Source organism: Carassius auratus, chromosome 41, assembly GCF_003368295.1.
Source record: "Carassius auratus strain Wakin chromosome 41, ASM336829v1, whole genome shotgun sequence".
Taxonomy (NCBI): domain Eukaryota; kingdom Metazoa; phylum Chordata; class Actinopteri; order Cypriniformes; family Cyprinidae; genus Carassius; species Carassius auratus.
The window spans coordinates 5,572,103-5,583,470 of NC_039283.1; the positions used below are offsets into that span (position 1 = coordinate 5,572,103).

Genomic DNA, 11,368 nt, shown 5'->3' on the forward strand with positions numbered 1-11,368 from the left:
AATATGTGTGTTGCGCTTCCTGCTCTCAAAATCACAAGCGCAACTGAGAATCAATGACCGTCAAAAAGTTCTCAGGCGTGTTTGATTAACGGTGTTCTTCTAAAAACTGGCAAAATAGCCATTTAGGTTGACGCATGTAGGTTAATAATACCCAGAATTTTCTGAAACACTTTTTTTTCGTATGCGCTTGGTAAATGCATTAGCCTAATTTAGGTTTTTCAAAGTTATTCCAATTGATTATTATAAATAAATAAACAAAATAATATTAAAAATTAAAAAAATAAAAAAAAAATAAAAAAGAGAGACTTCGTGATCGGATAAAACGTCACTTTGGCCAATTGCCTGATTAACTCATACCCACCCCCATTTCGGAAGTTTGAATGGGCAGCACTTTTTTTTTCTTTTTTTTTTTTTTTTTTTTTTTAGAGGTTCACTCCTCCTCGCCCCCGAACCAACCCCCTTATTAAAACAAGTCCAAAACCCTGCTCGGTTAAAATAGTCTTACAAATGTATGGCTTACAGGAAGCATAAATTTAAAGCGTCTGGAAGAAATTAGACGCAGAAAAAGGACAGTTCACTACTTCAACCTGTACGCTTGGAAAAACTTGAATGAATTACGTTTTTTTAGTGACCAACATTGACTACTGTTGGATAACTTTTTTCTTCTTTTTACAGCTGACAACGTCAGAATGAACTGCCAAGATGCTCCAACAGACCTCATCACTGCAGACTGATGCAAACTATACTATATAATGTACTGGAGGAGGCGAGACACTTGAATGTTCATTCGTTGTATGAAAAACGTGGATACTTCACATTTTTAAAAAGCAACGAGTTTTTAGATGCTCCATGCCGGCGTCTTCTGTATTTTACACAAAAACTTATATGGGAAAGTTTGTCCAGTGTCTGGAGCGTACGAGCCTCTTCGGACAGCATCCCAGTTAAACTAACGGGACATCTCCACGCAGCTGCTCCAAGGTATGATCATGATTATTGAATGGATAAATCTTTCGAATCATACACACTGTTCTGTTAGATTAATAGTTTATTTGCATACATTTCATGTTGCAAAGGAATTATTTAAAAAATAATCAAAAGGGGGGTAAATTTGAATGAATGGAGTAGCCTCCAGCCATTTGATTGCAATACTTATTACACGTATTTAGCCTATTAAACAGCCTATTTAATTTCACCATATTTTTGAGTAACAAGACTCAGCAGTACAGCTGATAAAGAAAAAGCATATATTTTATCTGGCATGTAAATCTTGAATCATTGTTGGTAAACCTTTGCGTATCAGCTGTTCTGTCAGATTTCATTTTGTACATTTTTTACAAATTTACCCAATTACAGTCAGGCTACTAATCAACGTCAACTTGATATATTTTAAACATTTGTTTTGTTTGAGATTCTACCAGGGATACAGGCGTATTAAACACCATTCAGACCCTCTGACCAATAGCAGAGCAGAACAGATATTGCGCGCAATCCAGCAGCAGACATAAAACTGAGGGATGACGCAATGTAATAACGATGCGTAATGACGCTTTTCAGTAGGCTCTCTCGGGTGTCTTCATGGTAATACGTTACACAAATGAATAATACAAACTAAACAAACCTTTTCTACACTTCTTATTTGTATTAAAGCATAATTTCAGGACTTATTTTTAATTGTATTTTGGCGTCCCCATTTCTGATTTTTTTTTTTATTTTTTTATTTTTTTTAAGTAATATAGCCTAGCAAAACGTATATACAGTGTATATATATAATTTTTCGACCTACCATCTACAACTAATTTTAAGTTTTAAGTTTTCTATTGCCATAGTACCCTTGCTAAAGCAACTTTTGTTCACCAGAGTCTTTTGTGTAGTGATTTGTAATCTAATAGGGCTTGGGCGTCGTGACGTCATTACTTGCCGTGGCCACCACTTTGACAGCCTCCTTTACTGCTACTCGGGCTACTGCGTAGTGTTTAGACATACTCCCTCTCATCGGTGTGTCTTAATTTGATTAATTAAAAATCTGTTTCAACCATGGTAAACCGTTGCTGTATTGTGGGGTGTAAATAGCGCAACATAATCGCCATGGGGAAAATAAAATGAGAATGGATTAACTTTACACCGCTTTCCTGCTTGGAGGCGCGATGGAGACCATAACATCTGGATATTAATTTATATAGCTTAAGTCAACATTGAAAATAAGGAAAAATTCTTCGGTTACTCATCCAAAATACGGAAAATTTCAACATTCATCTTTTTGTTGCTATCCCTCTGCTGACATAAAAAAAATTCGAACTAAAAAACTGCTGCATTAACTAACGTTAAGCGATTTGTGAAGTTAGGTCTAACGTGACTTTAGTTACATATTGGCGTGAAATCGTGCTTTTACAACAACCACGCTATCTTAAAAAGCCCAACATCACGCTAAGGTTGCTTTCAAGTAAGCAAAACGATGCTTTGAAAACAGCTGTTTCGCTGGAAGGGCAAGGAGTAGCAACAGGACAACAACACAGAGACTTGACAGGTCCAATTGAAGAGCTAACGGGATATTTTACAGGAAAATACCCATCCATTTGTGAACTGTACATGAGACTTCAGTGACTTGTAGCTTCGGAACTATTCTGAAGTTTAGGCACTCACAAAACAAACAAGGTAGCCGAAGATATCTATTATGCAAAAGTGCGGCAGCAAGTCTCCGTCGGTAACTTACTCCACTATTTGTTGGGAATTTCATATGGTTCCAAACCGTTCGTGCCGATTTTGTCCACATACCGGTCCCTGGCATCCATATTTAGCGTATCCCTATAAATCCCACAACCTTTTCACGATTTTACTATCTTTTCTCTTTCTCCTAACTCTGCTTCTTCTCGTTCTACTTAATGTATGTTTACATTCGTGAGGCTGCCAGCAGGACCGCCACGTCCCAGAATGCAACGCGGCGCCCAAGCCCAATTATGTGCAGGTGTTTAAAAAGGCTACTTAAACATACATACTTGTATATTCCATGTTGCTGCAAGGTCAGAAGACTACAACCTTAGCCATGTGCCTGAGATAAGACCCACCTGTTTTCTATAGTCTACTAATAGGCAGCAGAAGTTGTGTCAAGTCCAGGGGACTTTTAGTGACCAAAGTTTATTTAATAACTTAATCACAGTTAGCCCTCAAGGCACTTATAACAACTTGTGGAAATGACACATTATTTCTTCTGGCAGTCTTAACCATTAGAAAAACAGTGTTTTATTTTAGGACTGAAGGTGAGACATAGTGAGATATGAGAGACCAGGAAGGTTGAAAGGTGGAAACATGTCTGGAGGCAGGATTTTGCACTAAGCCAGGTGGCAGCAGCCTGAACAGCAGTGAACATGGCGGCCACAGTGTCTGGCAAGGCCACACCACAGAGCTGAGGCAGATTGATGGATATGTCTTAGTGCTTGTGGTTGGATAGTTCCTCTGGGAGGTCGGCTGTGGTAGTTCTCCACCACATCAGAACCAACCACTTCGAGAGAACCAGAAACTTCCTCCAATGCCTGGGAATTCACTGGGGTATCCCAGAAGTGCAGGATGTGCTACATGGCAGTGTCTCTAGTTTTGTCTCAGTGCCAAAATTCCCTCAAACACAATTTCATTGAAACAACTTTAGTTTATTCTACCATCTTTGCTATGACGTTTGCACCAATCCTTTAATGCTATTTTTTTTATTATTATTAGAAGTTTTTGTAATATATATAAAAAAACATAAGTTGGATTTTAAATGCAGTACTTTTTTTGATAATTTTGGAATACCACTCTCACAGGATCCACTCTTGCTAAATAAAAAATATTTCCTACTTTTCCATCCAATTTCTCCAAAAGGAGTGTTAAGCTCTGAGCTGTGGATTTTCTGCTGCATAACAACTGTCATTGATGGTCTTTCAAATTAAATTTAGTCTAAAGGAAGCTCCTCCAAGTCTGAGGATAAAGATGAACAAATCCTCCGTCTCCATTAAGTTACACAATCTACCTCCCCTACATTCAGTCATAGTGTAAAATCCTTTCTCTCTCTTTGTGTGTGTATATATATATATATATATATATATATATATATATATATATATATATATATATATATATATATATATATATATATATATATATATATATATATATATATATATACACACACACACACACACACACACACACACACACATATATATATATATATATATATATGCAAACTCATCTTCTGGTGGTGTTCAGCACCTGGGTCCCTTTTGGCTTGTGCGATTTTACTTTCTTGCACTGCAATATTTCATCCACCTTCAAAGCTGGAGTTATAGTTTCCCCCACTGAGGATGATTCAACTCCCAGTGATCCTAGACACTATTTTATCTCCTCCCTGCTCTATTGGATCACAGCCAGATGAAATACACAAGCTAATGTACATGACATACAGGCAACTAGTAATGCAGACAAAAACACAATATATGTATCTATTATTCTAGAACAGTGACCCTCAAATCTGGCTCACGAGATCCACTTTCCTGTTGGAGTTTAACTCCAACCCTAATCAAACACACCTGAGTTTGCTAAATTAGCCAGATTCGAGGATCACTGTTCAAAAACAAAAACAACATAAGATAATGAGAACTATATTATTTTCATTCACACCAAGGGATGATAACATTGTTTATTATAAGTGCATGCTGGAGTTTTGTCATATCAAATGCTCAAGCTCACTAAAATTAGCTGAATTCTGCTTGACTGTTGATGTTTTTATTGTTTATGGGCTGGAAAATCGTTCTGAAAGTGATTCCAACAATATTGTTACTCTGTGTTGTAATCCTTATTGTTGTGGTTTGGGCTTTCCTTGTTCACATTGAGTAACTTTATAGTTATCATCCTTGGTGTGAATGGCCCAAATTACCATATTTCATTGAGTTAGATAAAATCTACTGATGGCAAATGTTTCACACAGGGCCAATTCATCTATGGGATAATCTAAAGGGGCGTATCCCCCTATTCACAACAAGACGAGTCAATCTGCACATGTAAACCCTGCACATTTATCCTTAGAGACACAAAGCCTGTACCAATTTGTGTAAACATGAGAAATTAAATCACTGACAAAGACAGCAATGCTTCTGATATCATGACCATGATTAGTGTTGAAGTGTCCTTTTAGGTGTGGGCTACATTTTGTCTTGTCAGCAGCCTTAGCACTTTCAAATGAGCCATTTGAGTTCATCTAGAGTTTAAACAAGACATGACAGCAGGTTTGGGGATAGCCCGAGAGTAGTACAAGCATTTGAGACACAGGCTTGCACGTGTCTATGTGGATAAGGTGGGGTTTGGAGGGTCCACAAGGCCTTGTAAACATGCACGATGACGTTAAAGGCTGTGACATGTGCCAGTTAGTCTCACACAGTGCTGTAGTCCATCAGGTCAAACTCTCAGGCCAGAACTGCTTTATAATCTTAACCTAGAGGGAAATTATCAAAGAAACAAATAAGATTTGAGTCATGAGAGTCAATAAAACAATACGGCATTATTAAAACAATGGCCGTCTTCAGCAGTAATAAGACAGAGGGTCTTCGAAAAGCCCTCTGAAATCTAAATTTCACTGTTCATGCGTTCCCACGGAGATATAAACAGATGATGTCAGAGGGTGGTGCTGCATAGTCACGTCTGCCAAGCAGATGGGGAACAGCATTAGTTAGGAAACTTGGAACAAATGGACATGAAGACTGCACAGATATTCAGAAAAGGAGGAAAGATGTAGAAATATGATGCTGTCTGAAATATACTTACGGTAATGCCGCAAACACATATGCATACATTCGGTAGCACTTTATTTTACAGTCCTGTTCCTCATATAGATACTATGTACTTATTATAGTAATTACCATAACTATGTAATAACTAGGTACTAACTCTGAACCTACCCCTAAACCTAACCCTACCCCATGTATTTACCTTGTGTTACCAGAACTTTCTTAGATAAATAGACTGTATGTACACTATAAGTACATGTTAGTACACGTACTGTAAAATAAAGTGCAACCATGCATTCTATGCATCTATATGGGCAAACGTCTGTCATTGTCACCACAAAGCTGCCCACACATCCACTTTCATTTCATTTATGAGAAGCTGTTCTGAAAGGGATGGTTCTGCCAAAAATGAAAATTCTGTCTTCATTTACCCAACCTTATGTCATTCCAAACCTGTATGACGTCAGTTCTTCTGCGAAACACAATGGAAGTTATTTTGAAGGACGGTTTTTGTCTATACAGTTGTCAGCTGGATCCAAAACAACATTGAGCTTCCTGTCTTTCATGGACAAAAAATAAAATGAAATAAATAAACAGTTATTCCAATTTTTCTAAATATCTTCTTTTACGTTCCACATAAGAACCTCTTTGGTCCAATAGTGGCAAGTCATAATATTCAATATCATATTTTTTATTTTCAGATGAGATGTGATAAAGTGATCACCTACTTGAGGATTGTTTGGACGACACTGTTCGGCATTTCGCTGCTTGTGGGAATCTCTACTGCTTATATCATGGGGTATAAGCTTATAACGACTGCAGGCAACTACTTGTCCTTTGGTCTTTATGGGGCAATTCTAGTCATTCACCTCATCATCCAGAGCTTTTTTGCTCTACTGGAACACAGGAACATGAAACGTTCCCTGGAAACACCGATCAAACTCAACAAGTCACTGGCCCTTTGCATTGCAGCCTATCAGGAAGACCCCAACTACCTGAGAAAATGTTTAATATCAGTGAAGAGGCTCACCTACCCTGGGATAAAGGTCATTATGGTTATCGACGGGAACAATGATGATGACTGCTACATGATGGAGATCTTTCGGGAGATTATGGGCCGGGACAAGGCAGCCACATACATTTGGAAAAGCAACTATCACCAGAAAGGACCAGAGGAAACTGAAGAATCATACACCGAGAGCTTGCAGCACGTTTCTCGACTAGTTCTCAACAATAAGTGTGTGTGCATCATGCAGAAGTGGGGTGGGAAGAGGGAGGTCATGTACACCCCCTTCAAAGCCCTGGGCAGAAGTGTCGACTACATACAGGTGAGACTATTTCTCTCGGGCAGCTTTAGCTTTGCCTAGCTACAATAAGTACATGGGGAGAACACAGGCAAATTGTACAAAGAAGCTTTTGTGACTCCATGAGTGGATGCTAGGCTGAAGCATGTAGTACACTTAGAGAGAGGAAAGTACATTCCTGGATAACACTGATGGTCTTCATTGAGTTGCATCAGTTGAAATTCATTTGCATATCCTGGGGCTATTTCTGGCACTGCCAGAACAGAACAGTGGTATTTTCCATGCCATCTTGGAGCACATACTATTAGCTCATGACATTAAGTAGTTATTTAGCACAAGAGAACATGTCACACAAATACATGTACGTACATAAGTCACATAAATACATAAAGTGAAATAATGCCAATTATGGTGTCCCACACTATGAATGTGTACTCCAAATTTAACCCATCCAAGCGTACACACACAGCAGTGGGCAGCCATTTTTTTACTTTGGTGCCTGGGGAGCAGTTGGGGGTTTGGTGCCTTGCTTAAGGGTGGTATTGAGGGTGGAAGAGAGCATTGTTCATTCACTTCACTCATCAATAATCCCTGGTGGTACCGGGACTCAAACCTGCAATCTCCTCTAACTATTAAACCCCCAAGGACCTTTTCTGTAATTGCCACCCCTGAATATTTACAAGCTACAAACAAAGGAGGCTAATTGTTTTGGAGAAATTTCATAATGGCACACAGTCGAGAACAGCTGTGTTCTTGTGTTTTCACATCACAAAACAGACCCTCTGTTGCTTGGGTGGAATGCTACATGGGAATATTTACATTTGTCCAAACTTTTTGCAACAATATGTCTTTCTAAAGATTTATTATTTAAGATCAAATGTCATCTTATGTAATCCAAACAACTGTGCAATCGATGTTGATGTAAGAAAGATTCAAGCTCTCCAAACTCAAAACCAAGAAGAAAATCTGAACGTTTTTGGTTTCCATGCCACAACTTTTAGTTTTTTTGTCTGTGCAAATATGCTCTACGTATTTGGCCATTTGGCACATAAACATCACATAAAAAAAAAAAAAAAAAAAAAAAAAAAAAAGTGTTCTGTATGAACAGCCTCTGAGAAAGGTAAACCTGAAGCTGTACATCATTACCAGTACTTTTGTGAAGGAATATGATGTTATTTTATCCACATGCCACTTGGTTCCATTAAGTGTGGAGCCCTAATTGTGTTTAACTTATCAGTGATCTTGCTACCTGGCTTGTGGTTAGTCTTACTATGGGGAGTAGCTATAAAAGCAAACTGGCATACATGACATTCCATGGAAAAAGCGAGACAACCTCTGGGCGATGCCTGCTTAACGTTTCAATGTTAGAACACTTAAACCAAATCTCTACTGATATTTGGACAGTGTTCTCATGTTTTATTAACCAACATGTTTGGCTCTATAACTGAACGTGTAAACGAGAACTTAATAATTAAGATGACTTCTGGGAGAGACTTGTATACTTGTCCCAACATATTTAGCAGCACATTTGATTTATTGTGACCAATCACGCAAAGACAATCTAGCTTATTTATATGTGACTGTGGAAAATAATTATATTTGCAGCTAATATAAATCTCTTTGAAGGAACACTCATCATATTAATGATGATATTAGGCATCTTTTAACTTGTTGAACAATGTGGTGCATCAGTACATGTGGAGCAAAAACTTAATTTCTCAGAGAACATTTGGTTCAAACATATGTATAATGCATAACTGAAGGCATTTTCATATTTTATATTGAGTGTGTATCTTTTATTGATGTGCCTATATTATGCTGGAAACAGGTATGTGATTCGGACACCATGTTGGACCCGGCCTCCTCAGTGGAGATGGTGAAGGTTCTGGAAGAAGATCCCATGGTTGGAGGAGTAGGCGGAGATGTACAGGTATGTGTTCTCTAGCAATGTTAACAACATACTGCATACAGATTCGCTTTGATTTCCCCACTGATTTCTGTTTGTTATTCTGTCCCTCTAGATTCTAAACAAATACGAATCATGGGTCTCCTTCCTCAGCAGTGTGAGATATTGGATGGCGTTCAACATTGAAAGAGCTTGCCAGTCCTATTTTGGGTGCGTTCAATGTATCAGCGGGCCCTTGGGGATGTACAGGAACTCCCTGCTTCATGAGTTCCTGGAGGACTGGTACAATCAGACATTCATGGGAAGCCACTGCAGTTTTGGCGATGACCGCCACCTGACCAACCGAGTCCTGAGCCTGGGATATGCCACGAAATACACAGCCCGCTCCAAGTGTTTGACCGAGACGCCTATTACCTACCTACGCTGGCTCAACCAGCAGACCCGCTGGAGTAAATCATATTTCAGAGAGTGGCTTTACAACTCCATGTGGTTTCACAAGCACCACTTGTGGATGACCTATGAAGCTGTCATAACCGGCTTCTTCCCCTTTTTTCTCATCGCCACTGCAATCCAGCTGTTCTACCAGGGCAGGGTCTGGAACATCCTACTGTTCCTGCTGATCGTCCAGGTGGTGGCGCTCATCAAGTCTTCGTTCGCCAGTTGCCTCCGTGGAAACATCGTCATGGTCTTCATGTCCTTCTACTCAGTGTTATACATGTCAAGTCTCCTACCGGCAAAGATGTTCGCAATAGCCACCATTAACAAATCCGGTTGGGGAACGTCTGGAAGGAAGACCGTTGTGGTAAACTTTATCGGACTTATTCCGATCTCAGTTTGGTTCACCATTCTTTTTGTTGGTATTATTTATACAATAATCCAAGAGACCCGAAAGCCTTTTCCGGAGTCTGAAAAAGTTGTTTTGATAATCGGCGCAATTGTGTATGCCAGCTACTGGGTCGTCTTTTTGACTTTGTACGCTGTTCTCATTATGAAGTGTGGCAAGAGGAAGAAAGGACAACAGTATGACATGGTTCTTGACGTATAGTATTTCCCAGTTCCCCGTATCCTTTCTTTTCTACGTTTACATTAAAAACAATCTTAGACTGCTATCTGAAGGCGGACTGTCTGCAGGTGACAAGAGATAATCCTGTAAGGAGGCATCATTGCTGCTGTGACTGTTACTATGGATTTTCCTTTGAAGTGATAAAGGAAAAACATTGTAATATGTGAGCTTTGACACTCTTGATGTTTTAGTATCCCGTCTCCAAATGACAACTTCTTTGCACTTTCACGTTCACTCTCATTATGCATAATGCTTGATATAGAACTTTAAGGGTCAAAATACCTCAGTGGTTGCATTGTGTGAGTGTTTGGGGTCAATGAGACTCATTTTTTTTCTTAGTAATTTATTATTTTTAATTTAGCTTGTTTTTATATATATATTAAATATATTACGTATACATTTTTAGACGGAAATCCAAAACAGAACTTCTGAGTATTTTTTTTTTTTTATTATTGTGCTGGACTTGTGCTGTATTTGCATAATGTATTTTATTGCCTTTTATATAGACTTGTTTATTTTTTGCTCTGCCACCAAAGATTCTCTATTTTCAATAAAAATTAAGAAATGTAACTCTTTAAGACTTGCCTATCTGACCAAAATGTGAAATTAAAAAGCTGGATTTGTCTCTGTGATGACAGCAATAAAAGGCAAATCTAGGGATAAGTTATGCATTGACAAGAAGGGCTATTATAATAGTTATTACATGGAACATTATGGTTTATAGCTGTCTTGCATGTTTCTTAGCAAAATATTTGTAATAAGAAATCATCGTATGCTGGTTCAGTTGAATGTTTTGAATTGTCCTGTCAAAATAATTGACAGTCCCACACAATCAATGCAATTTCAGCAAAAAAAAAAAAAGAAAGAAAGAAAGAAACGTTTCCACTGATTCCAAACCTTAATTTCCAAGTAATGCCTTACCTTAATAAAATGCCTTTTTTTGACTGATTATATTTACCAGCATTATTTAATGTTTACCAAATGTTTAAGAATATTATGATTTGATTCGTATATTTCAAAGTGGCAACATGTGATGATGAGTGAAGTTACTTTTTTTTTTTTTACAATAGACTATGGATTGTAATTGATGAGGGCTTTTACAAAAGCAGTATTGTCATAAAGCACTTTTGTGTTTGTGCCAAATAAAAGAAACATTTTTATAATGTGTGTCCAATGTTCTGTTTCCTTTGTAAGCATCATGTCCTTGAAAAATAAATATATGACCTGATGAATCAGATTTTTCTCTCTTAACTCTGGCATCTGTTCGTTTAGTGATTAGGGGAATTCCCGAGGCTTCAGGCTGCTCTTACACACAAGGACCTTGCTTGGCCTTCGTTCTGCT

General features: G+C 38.2%; 1 protein-coding gene across 1 annotated transcript; it reads left to right on the forward strand.

The window, feature by feature from the left end:
• The first annotated feature begins 482 nt into the window (after positions 1-482).
• On the forward strand, positions 483-10,932 carry LOC113059902 (hyaluronan synthase 2-like). Its single transcript, XM_026228567.1, has 5 exons — positions 483-589; positions 676-978; positions 6,455-7,081; positions 8,886-8,987; positions 9,079-10,932. Exons 3-5 carry the CDS (start codon positions 6,455-6,457, stop codon positions 10,006-10,008), a joined length of 1,659 nt encoding a protein of 552 aa, XP_026084352.1. The 5' UTR covers positions 483-589; positions 676-978; the 3' UTR covers positions 10,009-10,932.
• Positions 10,933-11,368: the final 436 nt, after the last annotated feature.

Excerpts from the sequence above, each read along its gene's own strand:
- LOC113059902 (XM_026228567.1), top strand. The coding sequence starts at position 6,455 with ATGAGATGTGATAAAGTGATCACCTACTTGAGGATTGTTTGGACGACA. Across the intron at positions 7,082-8,885 it reads GAAGTGTCGACTACATACAG|GTATGTGATTCGGACACCAT; the intron begins GTGAGACTATTT and ends TGCTGGAAACAG. Across the intron at positions 8,988-9,078 it reads GAGTAGGCGGAGATGTACAG|ATTCTAAACAAATACGAATC; the intron begins GTATGTGTTCTC and ends CTGTCCCTCTAG.